This window comes from Pan paniscus, chromosome 6 (genome assembly GCF_029289425.2).
Source record: "Pan paniscus chromosome 6, NHGRI_mPanPan1-v2.0_pri, whole genome shotgun sequence".
Classification (NCBI taxonomy): domain Eukaryota; kingdom Metazoa; phylum Chordata; class Mammalia; order Primates; family Hominidae; genus Pan; species Pan paniscus.
The window spans coordinates 169847285-169869485 of record NC_073255.2 but is presented as its reverse complement, the minus strand read 5'-3'; the positions used below and the strand labels follow the sequence as shown (position 1 = coordinate 169869485).

Genomic DNA, 22201 nt, shown 5'->3' with positions numbered 1-22201 from the left:
TCTTTCTCTTTGCCACACTACACTTCATGTTTCTTAGGAGGAAGATTTAATCATCTTTTAAGCTTGTCATGAAGATGAATTTTTAGCAAATGCTTGATCAACATCAATTTTACTTTAACCTTTGGTCTCGTCATCATTCATCATATTCTATTACTTTAGCAGCATTCAAAGATAATGAAAGAGATTCAGATAAATTCTTGTTACTCTCAGACCAAATTCATTTACAATAAATATGTGAATCTTGATGATCAGAAGCTAAAATACTTATTGAACCTGGACATCAAGCCAGATCCTAAATCTTTATGAAAATGCACCACAAATTCTTCTTGTTACATAATCTTTTCTGTAGGTTAAAAAAACCAACAAATCCTAGCATGTTGACATTCTGAAGAATATATGGCTTTAAACAGTCTCTTGCAAACTATAGTACTGGCTCAATGAAATGTTATACAGCATCAGTCAGGATTTTTAAAATAAAATGCTGTTGGTTCTCCAATTGAAGAGTTTCATTCTGTTTATGTAATGATGTTCATGTTTGACCTGAAAATACCTCCTCATTCTACGGCATTTCATCTTCAAGAGAAACCTTATTAGTAATTTGTAGATTAGAAATAAAGTCACAGAGGGTAGTCAGGAGAACACAGGTCTCTGTAAACCTGACTCTTTTATTAAACATACTTTGCCATGAATACTTTTCATTGAGCTGTTTTTCTACCTATTTAAGATGAACCAGATATGACATATTTCTGTATTTTATTTCACAATCCTATGGTGTATACCCCCAACACCCACACAGTGGTTATAACTGTAAAATGAAAGTTTTGCATGTGTAACATGTCGTAACAGTCTTATTTCACTGCCTTGTTTGAAATGCATATAAATTTAAATGTGAACATTTTATACTATTCTTTTAAAGATTTTAAATATTATATATGTATAATGCTTTATTAGATTAATTTCTTCCTGTTAAATTCCCTATGAACTGTGTAACTTGAGATAAAAATGTTACAATCATTTAAAAGTGTTAAAACATGCAGTAAAATCTTACTCATTTGGATTCATTTAATTTACAATTTGTCAGAAAATTAGAGAAGAATTATGTTTACTTAACACTAACAGGATGGGAAAGGGGTCATGGGGTGAGAGTTGGGGAGGGTTTGGTAAGAAAATTCCCTTAGAGGAAATCTCAGTTGCCTAGCGAATTATTTTATGAAATCATCATGTGTGTTGGATGTTACTATTTATGGAGAATAAGTTGGTATTCTAATTACTAGTTTCATTAAAACAGTTCCCCCTAAGGACCCCTACCTGATAACACTTTTAAGGCTGGATCCAGCCTTTCTTTGTGGAATCACCATGGCGGCTGGGACCCTGTACACGTATCCTGAAAACTGGAGGGCCTTCAAGGCTCTCATCGCTGCTCAGTACAGCGGGGCTCAGATCCGCGTGCTCTCCGCACCACCCCACTTCCATTTTGGCCAAACCAACCGCACCCCTGAATTTCTCCGCAAATTTCCTGCCGGCAAGGTCCCAGCATTTGAGGGTGGTGATGGATTCTGTGTGTTTGAGAGCAACGCCATTGCCTACTATGTGAGCAATGAGGAGCTGCGGGGAAGTACTCCAGAGGCAGCAGCCCAGGTGGTGCAGTGGGTGAGCTTTGCTGATTCCGATATAATGCCCCCAGCCAGTACCTGGGTGTTCCCCACCTTGGGCATCATGCACCACAACAAACAGGCCACTGAGAATGCAAAGGAGGAAGTGAGGCGAATTCTGGGGCTGCTGGATGCTTACTTGAAGACGAGGACTTTTCTGGTGGGCGAACGAGTGACATTGGCTGACATCACAGTTGTCTGCACCCTGTTGTGGCTCTATAAGCAGGTTCTAGAGCCTTCTTTCCGCCAGGCCTTTCCCAATACCAACCGCTGGTTCCTCACCTGCATGAACCAGCCCCAGTTCCGGGCTTTCTTGGGGGAAGTGAAACTGTGAGAAGATGGCCCAGTTTGATGCTAAAAAGTTTGCAGAGACCCAACCTAAAAAGGACACACCACGGAAAGAGAAGGGTTCACGGGAAGAGAAGCAGAAGCCCCAGGCTGAGCGGAAGGAGGAGAAAAAGGCGGCTGCCCCTGCTCCTGAGGAGGAGATGGATGAATGTGAGCAGGCGCTGGCTGCTGAGCCCAAGGCCAGGACCCCTTCGCTCACCTGCCCAAGAGTACCTTTGTGTTGGATGAATTTAAGCGCAAGTACTCCAATGAGGACACACTCTCTGTGGCACTGCCATATTTCTGGGAGCACTTTGATAAGGACGGCTGCTCCCTGTGGTACTCAGAGTATCGCTTCCCTGAAGAACTCACTCAGACCTTCATGAGCTGCAATCTCATCACTGGAATGTTCCAGCGACTGGACAAGCTGAGGAAGAATGCCTTCGCCAGTGTCATCCTTTTTGGAACCAACAATAGCAGCTCCATTTCTGGAGTCTGGGTCTTCCGAGGCCAGGAGCTTGCCTTTCCGCTGAGTCCAGATTGGCAGGTGGACTACGAGTCATACACATGGCGGAAACTGGATCCTGGCAGCGAGGAGACCCAGACGTTGGTTCGAGAGTACTTTTCCTGGGAGGGGGCCTTCCAGCATGTGGGCAAAGCCTTCAATCAGGGCAAGATCTTCAAGTGAACATCTCTTGCCATCACCTAGCTGCCTGCACCTGCCCTTCAGGGAGATGGGGGTCATTAAGTCATTAAAGGAAACTGAACATTGAAAAAAAAAAAAAAAAAAAAAAGACTGGATCCTGCTGAAAGGACTTGAAAAGAATTATAGATGCATTTTTAAAAAAGTATCATATATGTTTAGATTTTACTCATTCTTGTTGCTTTCTTACCATTTATTCTAGATAGTTTAATATTATATGCTTTAGTGAAAGCTAACTTATTTTTGCTGTTTATAGAGAAATTATTTCTTATTGTACCCTCACTTCCTTAATTTCAAAGAGGAATCTGTGAATTATTATAAGTTAATTCAGGATGAGTAGCTTTAAATCCTTTTTCATTTTCCTTCATTATAAACATGATATGGCCTTATTGAACTGTTTGTTCAGTATTCATTCTGATATTGTCATATATAAAACATATAGTTTTAAATGGTCAAGCGCTATCCTGTGTAGATAATTTTGATGGGAAATGTGTCAGCTTGAAATAAATCGATGTTTGGGAAATTGTTCTCTTAAAGACGGTAATCTGAAAATGTGAATGCTAAATAATGAAAACATTTGTACAGTTTGGGGGTAGATGAGTTTTAATCTGTTTCTGGCGTCTGTACATTCTTGTGATATCATCACAGAGACCTGGAGTGTTTAGGTTGCATGTACCCACCTTTTCCATTTCTATTGAATTAGTAATGGAGCCCTCATCCCTCTAGGACATCAGGAGAGAAAAAAAAATAGACAATGTGATGATTAGCAGAGAGTAATTTTGATTACCCTAAGGAAAATTAAGATGATCTTTATAAGTGGACCGGGCAAAATGTGGTTTTGGTGAGTATGGAGCTAGAGAAAGCTAGTCATGTTTGGGCACCTTAAGGCAGAGATCATGTTGGGGGAAGATATTTTGGTGTCATCCAAATGTTTATCTGTTTGAAAAATCCATATAAATATTAGTAGATTATTTGTGACTATCTGTGGTCATACAAACCATAAAATAGCTAGATTTCCCACTTTTTTTCATTTATCAGGGTGAATATTTTAGCCCTGTCTAAAACAATGGTGCACAGTGGTGGGGCAATACTGTACCACTTTAGAAAGTGTTTGAGTAGTACCCCACTTGAGGAGTACGGCACCACTTCAGGCACTTTAGGAATTTGAGGGAAGCTGTGGTGTTTAGTGGCACGGGGAGGGATCTTCATGGCTAGCAGTGCCTGGGGGTAGTTTCCCATCTCCAAGAATTGTCCTGTGCCCTCCAACTTCTGAATGTCCCATCAGAGATTCATGGAGCTGAAAACCTATTTACCTGGCCGAGAACTTAGTTGTTTTATATATAAACAGAAAGTATGTTTTGCATGGTTTTAAAGTATACTGAATTTTCCAAGAGTGCAACTACTGTATAACAATAGCTTTTGCATTTGTGATGATTTAGCACACAAACTCAAGATTCAGACTGTTTTATTATGTCTGCTAGGGTAGTTATGTTTGAACGTTTACATAATGAGATGCCATCATTTTATTATAAATTAGCTTGTTTTATTTAAATATTACACTTAGGGCATTATATTGATTACTTTTCTTGGTCAGATTATAATCAGTTTCATTTCAGGATAGTGAAGGGAGCATTGCAAAATAGATTTGCTATAAAAAAGCAGAGTTGGGTCTGATAAGAATGAGAACCACTGGTCTGAATGGAGGCGCGTCTTTTTCATTGCTATTTTATGTAGTCCCAGGTATTCTGAAGGATTTACACCCTGAAACCTTACATAGCACATGGTGTAAATTACAAAAATGAAATGCTAGATAAGAAGGAATTCCATCACTTTTCTCTATATAGTACTGGTATTAAGGAGATCGTTAGGAATGTAATCATAATAAATGTTTTTTACTGTTCCTTTCAGGCTAACTTTACCACGAATAATTTATTTTACTTTTAGAAAAAAGGTTAAGTACATTCTTGAATTTAAGTTAAAGGCAGCACAATGCTTTGGTCTTGAAATCCTTGTGCACATTCTTGTGTTTTAAAGATGGTGAAATCAGCTGTGATGGGCTAAGTTACAGAGTTTCCACAGTGCTTCACATAGAATTGTTTTTGTTTTATTAGAGATTATATGACTACTTATGAATACATTGAAATGATGTTTTCTAGCATTGAGTGGAGATTTGTTACTTTAGGTGAAGGGAAAGATAACGGCTATAGGTATTATAATCTGACTTCACAAACGAAGGTGATCTAATTATCACAATGTGAGTTAAATAAAAAACAAACTCAGGATATTGCACTATAGTTTAATGAAATATCTTATACCAATATGTCTTATGCTGCCTCACTGTTTTAATATATTTGAACTCTCATAAATAAAATATGAATTAAGCATGGGTGTAAAATGTGAATTGCTTTATTTAAAACTTCCCAGGAGAGGCCATTGTTCTGCAGTGGTTAGCTAGTGTCTTAAATAGGTTCTTTTTTGCATCCTCACCCTTAATGGGCTGTAAATGAAGCCACTGAAGCCCAGAGGTTTGACTATATGTGATTCTCTCACTATTTCTACTGTCTAGTAGTAGGCCAGTGTCTAAGAATAGGACTTTACTTTTCTTCCTTATAAAAAGACTGTAATTGGGTCATGAATTTTCTTTTCATTCAGAAGAAGAAAAGTCTTGAGGTTGGGGTTAGCTGAGTTCCCAGGGCTATAGAAAGTTAGGTGGATTAGAAGATAGATTTTATTTTCATACTTTTAAGTCTTTTATTTTCCTTGTGCTTTGATTACACATGCAAAGGTTAAGTCTCGCTTAGAAAATAGTGTTGGTCAGAGTTTAAAGAATTAAATATCTTAGTTGAATTTAGGAAGGTTTATTAGTGTATAATGAATTTGGGGATTAAATAACAGTTATATTGCTAAAAAGTACACTCTACTTCATAACAATAAGAAGAGGGAAGATTGGGCTGGGCGCAGTGGCTCATGCCTGTAATCCCAGCACTTTGGGAGGCTGAGGCGGGTGGATCACCTGAGGTCAGGAGTTCGAGACCAGTCTGACCAACATGGTGAAACCCTGTCTCTACTAAAAATACAAAAAAATTAGCCAGGCGTGGTGGTGGGCGCCTGTAATCCCAGCTACTAGGGAGGCTGAGACAGGAGAATCGCTTGAACCTGGGAGGCGGAGGTTGCAGTGAGCTGAGATCGCGCCACTGTACTCCAGCCTGGGCAACCAAGAGTCAAACTCCATCTCAATAAAAAGAAGAGGGAAGATTGATTTATGAACCTAAGTATTGAAGTGGTGTTTGACTTTCTGATACCAAAGCAAACTATTTAGGTAAGGATATTCGTCTTGGTTAAAGCTTTTTAGCACATGAAAAGGCTTGTCCACTCTTCTTTTACTGTTATGAAATATTCTTTTTATAAAAATGTGCTATGAGCCCCGCATCAGGATGGTAATTAGGAAAGTAGACTAGAATATAATATATATTAATTGGTTTGCGTTACTGTATATTAAACAAGCAGATCTTCCTGAGTAATTGTATGTTTTATTCTCTAAATTCCTTTTGAGAAACAACAACTACCATTCGTCAGTATAACTTAATTACAGATTATTGATTATGGCTGCCCTTCAAATATGTACAGAATCCACTATTTGTGAAAAACACCTTTTATTTATAATTCTTCCACTTCTTTCCTTCTTGTTTCATTTCTGAAACGTGTTGAAGGGAGGCCTGTAATTGCTGCCTTCCATTGTTCTCCTCCCACTGATTGGAGGCTTATGCTGTGTGATTTCCATGCACTCCATGGGATGATAGGTAATTGTAAGCCATGCTGCCAGATCTCCCTCCTGTGCCTGGAGTAGACATTAGTTCACTGAACCTGGACTTGGCCTCAGAGTCCTTCTCCATACAGCAACTCAGGCAGCTACTGCCAGTTGATCGGAATTGGCACATAAGATGAAATCTCTTTATCATTCTTACACTTGCTATCTTGGTTTATTTCTTCCTTTCCATTCCATTTCTTCTTTGCCCCTAATGATGTTCCTCTTTCACTCCCTTCCCTCATCTGATGAATTTTTAAGGCCTATCCCTTAGCCTTTTGCTTTTTTTTCTTTATATGTATTTTTGACGCATATATATATATATATTTTTTTTTTCCGGTAGAATTCACTGAGCTCAAATCTGTAATAGCCATTCCCAAATCAGCATGTCGAGCCAAGTCTCAAATCAAATATCAGTTTCAGGTTCAAGTATCTAATTGCCTACAATTCCATGTGGTGATTCTACCATTACCTTCAATTGAATATGCCTTAACTCATTATCTTTCTTCTCCAAACAGCCTCTCCTTCTTTACTTAATTGACCATCATGGGTATTAATTTTCTGGCATGGGTGCACCTTTGACTTTTTCTTTCATTTCTCAGTCAGTCTCAGGTGATCATTTTTTCCCCATGAAAAATCTTGAATCTTAGACTGTATCTTCACAGCCAGTCTCCTACTTTAAGCCCTCCTCACCTTTTGCCAGCGGCTGTCAAACTTCAGTGTGCATCAGCATCACCTGGAGGCTTGATAACACACAGAAGGTTGGACCTCATCCCCAGGGTGTTGGATTCCTTAAGTCTGAGGTGGGGCTGAATAATTTGCATCTCTAACAAGTTCCCAGAAGAGGCTGCTACATTGAGGGAAAGGTGGGGTTACACTTTGAGAACCACTGGTTGCCTTATGCATTCCCTCCCAGTTTACCTGCAAATCTTTACCAGATTAAATTTCCCATCCTAACACTCTATTTCATTGTATTATTGTCATTTTTTCCCAACTGTCTGGGATGCCCTATTTCTTAATATTTCTTATCCAAAGTCCTTGGTAGTTTCCAAGACTCCCTGCAGTTTAGCCTAATTTACCCTTCTGTTTTTACAAACAAGTTTTGTTTGGTTTCCTTTTCATCTACCTGCTCAAGTTCCACATCCTTAACTATAGCTGACCTTGGTAAGTTTCCTTAATACTGAACCTCAATAGTACAATTTTACTGACTCAGACTGTAATCTCCTTAATGGTAGAGATCATCTTATATGTCTTCGTCTCTCATGAAGCCTAGTGTAGGATTACATCAGTGTGGATGTACAAATTGATTGATTCACCTAATTTGGAATCAAACTTGATTCAGACTTGATTTGGAAAAAAACATTTAGAGAAAACAAAAATAACTTCATATCGTTGATCAGAGCACAGAAAACTGAGCTTCAGCATTGAAACTCAAACTTCATAGCCAGTGCATTAAAGTTGTAATGAATACCTGCTCTTCTCTCCTTTGTAAACAACACACTGTCATTAGCGAAGGCTCCAGATTTTTTGTAAAGGAGATTCCAGGAGCAGAAGCTTAGTGGTTGTGGTGGCCACTACCTTTCATTTCCAGCTTGGTTCTCTATGCATTTCATGACTCCTGAAGAAACCTTTAAATTTGGCCACACAGGACCATTTGCGTGAAATGGAAAAGGGCTTGGGTGGTTTCTGTACTTCATTTAGTTTGGAGAGTTAACACTGTATTATAGTTTTATCTCCAGTGAACAAAATATAATCATTTTTGAAACAAAAAAATTAAGCTATGTATCAGAAAGCAATATCCAAAGGTAATTATTATTTTTTAATTTAAATTATAGATCTTATTTTCCTGGAGGCTGTGTGAGATCTTGCAACTATTATTCAGAATATTAAGACATGAAATACTAGATATATCTGATTCTCAATACGGGTTTTAGGAATTGTCTACTTAAGATGTCTAAACTGTAGAATATGAATTACGAGCTTATCTCTTGCTATACGGCTATAGCCCAGTATTGATGTTTTCTTTCCTACATGGAATGGAACATGGAGCTAGTTTCTATGGGTGCTTATTGTGAAGCAAACAATAAAATGAACATTATTTGCATAATATGCCATTCAGATGAGAAATTTACAAAGGTATATACATCCTGATGGAGTGATAATGCTACAAAATAAGCCATTAACTTGATGCTGTTGATGTTCAGGTTGCCAAACTCTTCCTAACACTGCCTTCTGGTACAGTATTTATGATTATGAATGTGCAGTGTGGAACTTTCATTCTACCATCTTCATTAACTTTAATGCATAAGTAGCCACAGTTACCCCTGCCAGGTAGTAGACAGATGGCATTTGTTTTGAAGGCACTCTTAAGATGCATTCTCCTTATAGGATGGTGAAGGTAACTGTCAGCTGAATATACCTATATTCTCTGTGTGCATGGTTTAAATCAGGTTTATTTGTCTGCCAACTAAATGGTGCCACAAATGGATAATAAACATGTTTATTTCTAACTCTTGAGATTTATCCTAGTCATCTTTTGGCTCTTCTTCCAATCAAACCCTGTAGCTTTTAGAAGATAAGGAGCAGGACAAGATTTATCCTGTAACCTATGCTGTTAGTCATTTAGCTCTAATATACTTGGTGTTGTATTTCATTGATTGCATGGATGCTTTGATTATTATTTTCTTAAACAATAATTGCTCTTCATTTTAATGAATTTATTGAAATTATAAGATTAATGAGTATTTCTATGGAGCTGAAAATTTAATTTGGTTATATCTTATGGTATAACTTTTTGTTCAACTATCTCAATCCTGGGAGAATCAGAGTCTTTATCTGAAATCTGCTGCTTATATTATGCAGGTACATATATTTATTTTGTTCTCTTGGAAGATCTTCATGGTTTCTCTTTAGTGTGTTTAAACTAGCACATGAAAATAATAGACTTTACAAAATTGGCCATGACCTATATCAGCAAATGGTGAAACCAGAAAGAAAAATACATTAAAGGAAAAATCCCAAAGGAACTGATATTTCTCTAAGAAGCAAGGTATAACTTTTATTAAGCAACTTAAAGAGATTGTTTAAGAAATACTGTAATTGGGGAGGGAATTATAGTGTAAGGATTATGCAAAAAAAAAATGAAGTAAAGGGGAATTACAAGTGGGAAAAGTTACAAAGGAAATTAGTATGTTCCTTGAGGTTCAGGGAATCTATGTATATTTCAGATCATGGTTGCATTTTCAGTCTTCTGTTTTTCATGGTTGATGAGTTCATCAAGTCCTTCCATCTTTTGGAGTCATTTCTATTCACCATTCAAGGATCTATCTAAAATGTATAATTATGTCTCCCCGTACCATTCCCTCCCTTCATATCTTTAGTTTAACCAGTTTCGGTAAACACAGGAATTTGAGCATCACCTGTCACATAGAAGACAGGTGATGTGTACTGAACTTATGTTACACTTTCTTTGAGGAATAAGAATTTCCTCACATTTCCTAAGAATACTCAGGATCAAGTATAAGTTTAGGAATCTTGGACTTTCTTATTTGATCCTGAACTCAAATTTATAGCCCAGAAATTTTGGTGGCTAAGTGGGTCAAAAGATTCCTAGGCAAACCTTAAAGAAGACCCTTGGACTAGCCAAAGCATTTGTTTAGAATATTGTTTAGTAAAGACAAACAAAAATTTGTTAGGAATCCAGAGCTGCTTTCAATCATCCAAGTATTTATTACTTTCAGTAATGGTTTCAAGTAAATGGTTTAGAGCCACACTTGCTAGAACTAAGCAATTGCAATGCTTGGCTTTTTCTGACATGTTTTATGATCAGTGTTTATATCTATAACTAATTGACAAAATGCCAGTGTTTGTGTTCTTTAAGATACATTCACCATTGAGAAAGAAATTAAAATGGTTTCTGAGAAGAATTTTAAAAAGTACAGACTATACAAGTATGGAAAGAAAACATTCTTTTGTCTTAACACATTTCTAAAAGGAGAGTATGTGTGTATATAAAAGCCATGGAACCATACTTACTGAACTTGAAATAGTTTTGCAAATTTCCATGGCAAATGGGATTTATATTGCTTGAACATTTTTTTGTTTTTACTCCTTTTCTCATTTCACAAACTTTGCCAGTTCCCAAAGATTTGCTTGGAAACTTACTGTGCTAATAGGCAAAGTTGGCCTTTCTTGTGCTTCTCTTAAACTAGCCCTTCCTGAAACACTGACCTTTTAGTTTAATAACAGTTTTATTTGAGAAAATGTTCAGATCCTGGGAGCTGAAAAGAGTGTTTTCAGAAAGGCCATTTTAAATAGTGGTCTCCAAATGCTGTATCTTTTTCCCTCATGCACTTTGGGTCAGACTTATCAGAAGAAATACAGTATTGCTTTATGTATTCTATTGATTTAAAAACAAATACCATGAAGCTTAGATGTGCTCAGAACCCATTACCTCACTGGCTTATTTTCCTGGCTGTGCTTTGATTTGCTATTTTAGATTTCAAACTCTTTATGCTAGGTCATGTTTTTATTTTCTGTTATTTTAACTTCTCATTTGTAGCTAAGGTAATTACTTTTTCAGTTGTGACCTTGGACTTGACCCAAAAGTAGTGATTTTTTTTTTTTTTTCCTTTTCTGGAAATAGGTAGGGCATTAGAAAGACAGCTGTGCTTTGGCTCCTTTATGGACCAAAAGTGATGTCAACCAGCTGGTCACTTGGACATGTCTTTTTCAGTGGCCATGGGAGTGTTCCTGTCCCTTTCATTGCTGTTGTTGTCCTCTTCCCACGTTTTTCTCTCCTCTCATGGCCTGCCTGGACGATGCCACCTGTAATCTGTATCTCTTTCTCACCTCACCCCACAGCAAGTGGCAGGGCTGACGATAGTAGGGAGAAGGGGATAGAGAAGGAAACAGCAAGCCTCCAGTCTGCATTTTCTTCACCCCAAACCACTTCCTCTCCACATTCTCACCCGCATGGCTTCGTGCCTATCCACCCAGCTGGTCACCGTTTGATCACACTGGAATAAACAGTTCGCTGCTGATTTGAGCTTTTCCTCTGGTAGGAAGACATCCCTATGTCATAGGCATAAAGTGCACTATGAAGATATGACATTGTGCCAAGTGAAATAAGCCAGACACAGAAAGACAAATACTGTATGTTCTTACCTATATGTGGAATCTAAAAAAGTTGAGCTCTAGGAAGCAGAGTAAAAGAGTGATTACCAGGGGATGTGGGATGGGGAAATAGGGAGATGTTGATCAAAGAGTACAAGCTTTCAGTTATAAGATGGTGACTTTAGTTAATAATATTTTTTACTTGAAATTTCATAAGAGAACAAATTTTAAGTGTCCCCAGTGTTCCCCACCCCGATGGTAACTGTGTGGTGCTCGATATATTTGTGGTAATCATTACATGATTCATATCAAATCATCACATAGTTCACCTTGAATATATATGATTCTATTTGTCAATTATACCTGAATAAAGCTGGAAAAACCAAACTGCTTAATCTGTTTTCTGTTGCTTATAACAGAATACGTAAAACTGGGTAATTTATAAGGAAAAGAAATTTGTTACTTAATGTTATGGAGGCTTTGAAGTCCAAGGTTGAAGGGCTGCATATGGTGTGGGTCTTCTTACTGGTGGGGACTCCTGTAGAATCCCTAGGTCATGCAGTATGCTAGTCCAGCTCTCTCTTCTTTTTCTTTTCTTTTCTTTTTTTTTTTTTTTTTTTTTTGAGATGGAGTCTTACTCTGTCGCCCAGGCCGGAGTGCAGTGATGTGATCTTGGCTCACTGCAACCTCCGCCTCCTGAGTTCAAGTGATTCTCCTGCCCCAGCCTCCTGAGTAGCTGGGATTACAGGTGTGCACCACCATGTCTGGCTAATTTTTGTATTTGTAGTAGAGACAGGGTTTCACCATGTTGGTCAGGCTGGTCTCAAACTCCTGACCTCATGATCTGCCCACCTCAGCCTCTCAGAGTGTTGGGATTATAGGCGTGAGCCACCGCACCTGGCCTTCTTCTTCTTTTTAAGGTACCAGTCCCACTATCATGATAAACCATTAATCCATGCATGGATTAACCCATTCATGAACCCTTATGTCCCAGTCTCACCTCTTAAGGGCCCCACCTCTCAATACTGCCACAGTGGGGATTAAGTTTCAATGTGAGTTTTGAAGGGGAGAAACATTGAAGCCATAAGCACAAACAGACAAAAAACCCAAGACAACAATAAGAAAGATGTGATACAATTTTATTGGTTTACTTAGAACACTGACCCCAGTGCATCATAGTTACTCCCTGAGGTTTTACAGAAGCCTAGTTTTAATTGAGTTAAATTAAATTGAATTTTGATTGAGAATCCTGTTGAATTTTGCCTGAGAAGTATCTTGCTGTTGTAACTTGAAGTAATCTAGGAGAGGCAGCATGATTTTACATATACCATTTGACTGTGAGTTGATACTAACTGGTATGATCAATCATACTAATTATGTTAAATATTTATTTCAGTTTTTGCTACAAATGGAGCTACTGGTTGTATGCAACTTGAAAAATTTTAGTGTCAGGTTGTTTTACTTTTTTATGAGAAGTAGATGAAAGTATGAAAATCATTACCTTGTGAAGTCTATAGTCTAGAATTTCATAGCTAACAGGTGTACCCATATGTCATATTTTTAGGTGGGGAAACTAAAATTCAGTTAGATTAACTGATTTATCCAAAATTTGGCTAGTTGAAAAGCAGACTATTTGGACTTTTTGTGGAGCTCTTACTGCCTGAAATTTCTCTGCTTTTATTTGGATCGTTTAAAAATCTTTCATACTTTCATAAAGAGCTCTAATACTTGCCTGAATGCAAACAGAATTCTGTTCTAGGGGTTTCCTAGGTTTTGTTTGACCCCTTCAAAGTAGAGGCTTATATTTTTCTCATGCTATATAGACTATGAAGTAGGAGAGAGGCAAAACAGAAGCATAGTATACAGTTGGAAGGGTCCCTAAACACCCATTTGAGAAAAGGTTGTTCTCTTACTGCCCAGAGAGGTTAATACCTTTCCCAAAGTTCCCCTAGATTGTTGATGGCCATGGTGGGATTAGACATTAAATAGTTTTTCCTCTATTCCCTGATTCCCTGTACAGTGTTCTTTTTATTCTTTTCTTTCCTCTTCCTCTCCCCCCCTCCCTCCCTCCCTTCCTTCCTTCTCTTCATTTCTTTCTTTCTCCCTCTCTCTCTCTTTCTCTCTCTCTCTCTTACAACTTATTAAGGTACATTTAGCATATCATAATATTCATCCATTCAGAGTGTGCAGTTCAGTGGTTTATAGTATATTTATAGAGTTGTGCAACCATCACACAATCTAGTTTTAGAATATTTTCATCTGGGCATGGTGGCTCATGCCTGTAATCCCAGCACTTTGGGTGGTCGAGGTGGACAGATCACCTGAGGTCAGGAGTTCGAGACCAGCCTGGCCAACATGGTGAAACCCCGTCTCTACCGAAAATAACACAAATTAGCTGGGCATGGTGGCGCATGCCTGTAATCCCAGCTACTCGGGAGGCTGAGCAGGAGAATCACTTGAACCCAGGAGGCGGAGGTTGCAGTGAGCCAAGATCACGGCACTGCACTCCAACCTGGGCAACAGAGCAAGACTCAGTCTCAAAAAAAAAAAAAAGAATATTTTCAATATCTTAAAAAGAAATTCCATAATTCCATACCCATTAGCTGTCATTCTCTATTTTCTGCTTTCTCCTACTGCAGGGAACTACTAATCTACTTTCTGTGTCTATGGACTTTTCTATTCTGGACATTTCACATGAATGGATATAGCAGGTGACCTTTCATGTCTGACTTCTTTCACTTAGCATAGTGTTTTCAAGATTCATCATGTTGTAGCATGTATCAGTAGTTCATTACTTTTTATGGCTGAATAATATTATATCGAATGGATATACCACATTTTGTTTGTCCATTCATCAGTTGCTAGGCACTTAGGTTGTGTTTAGCTTTGGGATGTTGTGAATAATGTCACTGTAAATACTCATGTATGAGTTTTTGTACAGACATGTTTTCAAATTTTCTTGAGTATATATAGTACCTAAAATTAGAATTGCTGGGTTATATGGTAACTCTTTAGCATTTTGAGAAATTGCCAAACTGTTTTCCACAGTGGCTGAGCCATTTTGCATTCCCACAAGCAATGCGTGAGGATTCCAATTTCTTTACATCTTCACCAACACTTGTTATTGTTTGTCTTTTTTATTATGGTGGGTTTGAAATGGCATATCATTATGATTTTGATTTGCATTTTCCTAATGACTAATGCTGTTGAACAACTTTTTATGTACTTATTGGCTATTTATATATCTTCTTTGGAGAAATACCTATTTATAGCCTTTGCCCATTTTAATTGAGTTGTCTTTTTATTATTTGTCTATAAGAGTTCTTTATATATTGTATATCCTATATACGTGCATACTCTGGATATGAGTCCCTTGTCAGCTAATGACTTGCAGATATTTTCTCCCATTCTGAGGGCTTTTTAGCTTTTTGATGGTATCACTGGATGCTGCTGTTGCAGTCTGATAGTCCTCAACTAAGGGAAGTCATCCTTCTGATCTTTCATGTATCTTCTTTGTTATTGCCTCATGCCAATGAAATATTTAAAAGGGCTTTTGCATATCCTATTGTAAATAATATTTTTGCATATGCTGTGGGACTAAGCATTTATAATGTCGAGGTTATCGAAAGAGACACTGCTGTCTAGTTTTCCATCTAATAGGCTCAACTATTTGAAATAAAACTTAGGTCCTGGCCAGGCGTGGTGGCTTACGCCTGTAATCCCAGCACTTTGGGAGGCCAAGGTGGGCGGATCATGAGGTCAGGAGATTGAGACCCTCCTGGCTAACATGATGAAACGCCATCTCTACTAAAAATACAAAAAATTAGCTAGGTGTGGTGGCACATGTCTGTAATCCCAGCTACTCGGGAGGCTGAGGCAGGAGAATTGCTTGAACCCAGGAGGCGGAGGTCACAGTGAGCTAAGATCGTGCCACTGCACTCCAGCCTGGGCAACAGAGTGAGACTCTGTCTCAACAAACAAACAAAGAAAAAAAAACCAAAAAAGACCTTAGGTTCTGTGGATATTCCTAGATCCTCCTAAGTGCTTCTGGTGCTTTCTTGTTCGTAATTTTGGGTAGTAGGTCTGTAGTGAAGAGGAGTTAGTCTTTGTTTATTTCTTGTGGAAGCCTCTTAAAGAAGTGTGTGAAATTTGTCCATTTTATTTACCATCATAGCTGTAAGAAACTTTACAAAACATACCATACACAGTCTTCTAATTGGAAAGACCAGATGTTTCAAATCCAGTCACCAGGTATTTAGAAAGCTCCAGCTGTGTTATCAGCACTCTTCTCTGTCTCTCTCCAGTTGCTGGCACTTGAATTTGAATGACATGTATTCCAAAAAATAGGGTTTCAAAATTTTCATAAATGACAAATGGCTTTTTTCATAAATAATGGAAAAATGAATGTAACTATAAATGATTTGCTCTTTGTAGTACATGATTTTGTTAGGTGTTTAATTATTGAAATGAGAAGATTTTTTTTTTGTCATTTTCTTCTCCAAAGTCCCTTTCTTACAGCGTCTCCTCTCCTTACACACCGTTGTCAGACTTTAATGTTAGGACATCATCTTAAAGAATTGGTCCTTACTGACTCAGTCCCCACTGTACAGTAAGCAGTTCCTTGAGTTTGTTATAAATTTTGGCAGGAGTGGAAATCTAGGTCACTAGGGAACTCTTGATTAAATTACTCCTGAAGTGCACTAATTGGCCTTTTCCACAGTGCTTGAGAAGTTCCAAGGAGACGCTGGCCACTTGGCAGAACTTTGCCTGTTCAAATCTAGTCTCAGCCGGGCTTTCCTGAGTATTTTCTTGCTTTTATTTTTAAGAAGTCACCTATTTTATCTCCTTCTGCTCTTTATCGATTCTAGTTTCTGATGAAGAATTGAAAAGAAGAGTAGCTGAGGAGCTGGCATTGGAGCAAGCCAAGAAAGAATCTGAAGATCAGAAACGGTGAGTTTTGTGGTATCGGAGAGAGGTTTTGGTGGGTTTTGTCATATTTACAAGTATTTTTAGAGAAGAATGATTGTGATAAGTCTCATTATTTGTGTATGACTGAACTTCAGAATGTGCTGAACACATGAACTTGGCCGTTTTCGGTTTTAGATTGTGCCTCTTAGAGCCTTGGGTTACCTGCTTCCCAAAGCTGACTGTGAATTACCATTATATCTCTTGTATTGGTTGCTTGAATATTGAGCCGTGTTTTCTCAATATGTGAGAAGGAGTTTTTGAGTATTCTCCAGGAATTTCCCAGTCGATCAGCAAATGTATTCATGATTGAAAATTATATTGCCTGCTACAGGCACTAAAGTAAATATTTTGGCTCATGATGAATATCATGTGTGATACATAGTGCCTGGATTAACAAATAGCACTAATTATTATTCTGTTCACGTAAAAAAATTAGGATGTTACAGACATAAGTAAGGTTGGAAATAAAAATCCTGTTTCCATCCTCTGAAGTTAACCACTTTTTAACATTTTATTGCTCGAGATTTTTTCCTCTGCACACACTTCCATCTGATTGTTGCCATTATTAATACTACTAACGACAGCTAAAAGAATGTTCATTGAAGTGTTTTTGTAACAGTAGAAAGTTGGAAGCAATCCAAACCGACCATCCTGGAGGACTGGCTGAATTAATTATGGTACATGCCTGCAATGGAACACTAGACCATCAGTTATAGCCCTGTGTGCTGATTCAAAAAGATGTTGACGAGCTATCCACTGAAAAAAACACCATGAAAGGATTTTAAAAAAGCATTTTTTAAAAATACTACTTTTTGAAGTTTTAGAGTAGGTACTTATTCATAAAAAGATGGGAAAACATTTTAATCTAAGATAAAGTGCTTCCCATCTGTACTATTTCTGGAGTTTGCACATAGCTTAGAGAATTATGATTACATGATCATGTGAATGTCTTTTTACTGTGAGCACCAAACACATGCTTGCCACTGAGCAGGTGCTTAGTTTGTATTTGTTTTGTTTTGAACCGCCCAACTATTTTGCTTGAGAGATCTAGAGGTAAGGAACCTTTGAATTGGATTGTAGTCCTCACTGGCCATAGGACCTTCACCATATAATTTAACCTCTTTGAGCCTTAAGTATTTCATCTTTAAAATGAGGGTTGTGAAAAATTATTATTTAATATTTCTTTTGACAAACTAACTCCCAGTTTACACAAAATATACAGAACAGAATATGAATTTTTGATTAAGACTGCCATTTTCTTAGGAAATAGAGAAGGCTTATGACTTACAATTTAAAAAATCAAGATTTAATTAGTACTGCCAGAAAGGTCTCTGTATATTTCCACAGTTTCCCATGCAGTGCTTTATAATTATTTAATTGGGTTAGGTTGATAGACTATGTAATTAGATAGTGAAGTTTAAATATTCCAAAAAAATTCAGAATCAATTTTTAAAAAAAGAGAATCAATATGTTATGGTAGAATTTCTTGTCTTTGAAATTTTGTTATTTTTAATTGAGTTTTATTTTAATAGGGGTTTTTTGGTTAGATTCTCATATTCAGTTTGCTTATTATATTTCACATAGGATTTTTTTTTTTGTTTTGTTTTGGTCTTCCCTTCTCTCCATATGGTGCAGGCTTTTTGTTAAAATAACTCACTGTGGGTTTTTTTTTTTTTCTTCTTCTTCATTATTCAGCTTCCATTTGCTCTGCCTTGGCTCATGAAAGGGAAAGGGCAGATGAGATGAATAAAAGGTGCCAGTGAAAGCCAATTTCATATCTCAGGTGGAATGGGGTGGGCAGCCTAGCTGTAACCTGGACAAATGACTATTGATAAAGAATTTATTTTCTGTCACCTTTAAGGAGAGCAGAGGGTGGTACAGCCTTTGTATTATTTTTTCTTTTTTAAAAAAAGTTTTGTTTGAAGCCTCCTTCATGAAAACTTCAGCTGTCAAATCTTGGCAAAAAATGTGTGTTCATCTATATGATAGTTCTTAGGAGAATCAATAGCTATATTTTTCTTTCTTTTTTTCTACCAGAGAAGAAACTTCAGAAACAGCATTAAGAAAGTTTTGTGTGCAGTCTTTTAGCAGCAACTTTTTGGAGTCACAGAACATGTATACGTTATTGTATGTGTTGCCTGAATTGAATCGAGATTTATAGGCAGTTTTAGAAAATAGCTCCTCTTGCCTTTGTACTGTTACTCATATGGTATATACCCTGCGTGCCAAGTTTTCTCTTTTCCCTCCAAATGCACACAAACCTGTTGACCATTTCTCAAGCACTTCATATCTGGACATACGCATCTACGTACGTACGTTTTGAAGAAACTTGTTCGAGAAGGACTTTGGAATTAATTTCGATTGTGATATTTTTCTTTATAGAATATCTATTATCATTGTAACCCTTTTTAAATGGAAATTTTTTGTTTGTTTTTTGTTTTTTTTTGAGATGGAGTCTCGCTCTGTCACCTAGGCTGGAGTACAGTGGTGTGATCTCAGCTCACTGCAACCTCCACCTCTGGGGTTCAAGCAATTCTCCTGCCTCAGCCTCCCGAGTAGCTGGGATTACAGGCGCCCGCCACCATACCCGGCTGATTTTTTTGTATTTTTAGTAGAGACGGGGTTTCACCATATTGGCCAGGCTGGTCTTGAACTTCTGACCTTGTGATCCACCTGCCTTAGCCTCCCAAAGTGCTGGGATTACAGGCATGAGCCACCGTGCCCGGCATTTAAATGGAAATTTTAAAGCTCCATGAAAAATATAGTATAGTGAATCCCCATACCCCATGACACAGTTTTAACAATTCTTGTTTCATCCACATATCTAGTCACTCTACATATGTGGTGAGTGGTGAGGAAAAGTAGTACAATTTTAAACAGGTTGGTGAATTTTATGGCAGGGAAATATTCCAAAATGTCTTCTATCAACATAGTTGAAATAAGTACTTTGTTTCAGTTAGATTTATTTAGTTGGAAGACTGAAATTTAACTCCGATTAGCTTAGAAAGCAAGGAAATTTTTAGGAGCGTAAAGGATATATAGCTCAAAAGAAACAAATGGAAGACTTAGAAAACCATTAGCAAGGGGAGAACTGGATGTTTCTAAAACTGTGTGTGGTGAGGAAATAGTTCCCCAGCAGGAAATCATGATGAGCATTCCATAAGGAGGGGGAACGGATGCTGGGTGGCTGAATTTCTTTGCATGCCCCTGATTTTAAGATTTTAGTGTATTTGGTGTACCCTATGAAATATATTGCTGCAAGTTTTAACACAATACTTTATCTCTTAGAATTTTCTTATTGAAACAATTCATTAACACTAATTTTGAATTTTTAAAAACATATGTATATTCATAAGAAGGAAAAAGTAAGCAAAATAAATTGATTAAGGCAGTGGTTCTCAGCTGGGAGAGCATTTGATCCCCAGGGGGCATTTGACAATGTTTGGAGATATTTTTGGTTGTTAAAATTTGTCAAATGTTATTGGCATCTAGTGGATGGAGGCCAGGGATGCTGTTTAACATTCTGTAATGCACGTGACAGTCCTCACCTCCTGCTGCCCCCCGGCCCCCCTCTTATCCATTCTCCCCCCACCAAAAAAGAATTATTTGGCTCAAAATGTCAGTTGTACCAATAGTGAGAAACCCAGGGCTAAGGTATTCTTCAAACCAGCCCACATTGGATTTAATTGTTCTGGATCACTTTTGGACTCAGGGTTTGATGTCTTTGTTTTTCCACACAATATCATATTCTATGCTGTCAAAACCTCGGTGACACAACATTCCTTAAAAGATTGCTCCACTCTTATTCCTGGAATTTTTCCGAGCTGCTGACAGCAGTTCTGCAAATTTTGATGCTTCTGTGCAAGCTATGACAACAGCAGCAGGACTGCCACCTGGCAGATAGCAATTTTCAGATGCTTTTAGGTTTGTGAAAACGTGGAAAAATATGCATCCTAGAATTGATAAAATGCAGTCCATGTACACTTCAGACCATAAAATTTGTCAGCTCGGAATGACTTCTTGAATGTCTTACTTTACCTTCTACTTAATGCAGAAGCTCTTTTTAGGCATCTGTGACTGGTAGGGCCACATGCTTTTAGATTCCATTCAAAATCATTGAAACTGATGATATTTCATTAGGTCATCTAAAATTTACCCCAACCCCATTAAATCTCCACTCCTAAATCTAATGCAGACCTGCCATACTTAAAAGTTGCCTTAGAGGAGTTTTCTTACTAAGGCCACAGTGACAATACAGTTGCTAATTATAAGCATGATGACTATATATATTTTCATTTTTACAAAACATTTACATATGGACTCCCAATTCATTTTATCTTAGATTTATCCTGTTTTATGGGGATCTTAAGTGATTTGCTTCCACAATCATGCCCCGCAGAAATCGCTGATTGATTAGTGCACACACGAAAATTTTTGGGTCTAATTTGAAATCATGGTTTTGCTTATCAAAACATCTGGTAGACAGAATAGTTGCTCAGCGTACCGAGAATCCAGAGTAAATGCCTCTGTCGGCAGTCTGTTTTTGCTGTGATACTCAATGGTGTGTTTGGATTATAGCTGACCATATTGTGTTGTAACTGTGTAGGCCAATATAGCAAGGACATAATATGCTACAGTTTGAGTATAGACTTTAAAAATATGATTTACTTCTCCTCTGTGCCCTACCTCCAAAAGTCAGTCTTTGACAGCCAGAAAAATGTGACTACTTCTGACCTCTGACCTTTGGCATTTGAATTTCACCTCTTTACCTATAAAGGCAAGTGAAAGTGTTTCACTTATAATAACATTTTTTTTTCAAGAAACCAAGAAGAAAGGGATTGGCTGCTTGATGTTGGAACTAACTGTACATCAACCAAGATTACTTGCTCGCTATTTTTCAATGGACATTAGTTGAGATTTTTCCCTCACTTTTAGTTATTTGGAAAGTTACATTAGATTTGTAAGACTTCAAATAATCAGTCTGGTTTAATGAGTGGTTTAATAAATTAGTCATAAATTTTATCAGCCATCTGGGTTAGAGTATAGTGTAGTCCATTTATTTTTCCATTGATAGCATTGTTGATATCATCAAATAAGGGCTTAAAACTTATTTGTACCTTTTAGTTTCTCATAGTAATGGTGAAATTTACAGGGATGGTACCATCTGTTTAAGTTCATTATATATGATAATTTATCTTGATTTTTATTATTACATATGTTCTGCCTTTGAAAAAGGCAGCAAGAACAAGGCAAAAGAAAAAGCAGAAAAAAGGAGGAGGAAAGAGTTCTGAAACAAACAGGAGTTTGTGGGTAGCATCATGTTTAAAATACATGATACAAGAAATCATGTGGCTGGGCCTGGTGGCTCACGCCTGTAATCCCAGCACTTTGGGAGGCTGAGGTGGGCAGATCACCTGAGGTCAGGAGTTTGAGACCAGCCTGACCAACATGGTGAAACCCCATCTCTACTAAAAATACAAAATTAGCTGGGTGTGGTGGCACAAGCCTGTAATCCCAGCTACTCGGGAGGCTGAGGCAGGAGAATCGCTTGAACCCGGGAGGTGGAGGTTATGGTGAGCCAAGATCGCGCCACTGCACTCCAGCCTGGGCAATAAGAGTGAAACTCCGTCT

The 22201-nt window shown here is 37.7% G+C and overlaps 2 protein-coding genes across 3 annotated transcripts in view; both read left to right on the top strand.

Moving 5' to 3' along the window:
- The window catches only part of CHCHD3 (coiled-coil-helix-coiled-coil-helix domain containing 3), a 298477-nt gene that overhangs the window by 45060 nt on the left and 231216 nt on the right, over positions 1-22201 (top strand). For both annotated transcript variants that reach the window (XM_003813458.6, XM_003813459.6), the window contains exon 3: positions 16471-16552. In XM_003813458.6, coding sequence (XP_003813506.1) covers positions 16471-16552 — 82 coding nt within the window. The remainder of the gene's footprint in view (positions 1-16470; positions 16553-22201) is intronic.
- On the top strand, positions 1328-2774 carry LOC100973618 (elongation factor 1-gamma-like). Its single transcript, XM_055115382.2, is given in 3 exon segments — positions 1328-1979; positions 1981-2180; positions 2183-2774. Coding segments are annotated over 3 exon segments (1308 nt in total). The 5' UTR covers positions 1328-1356; the 3' UTR covers positions 2668-2774.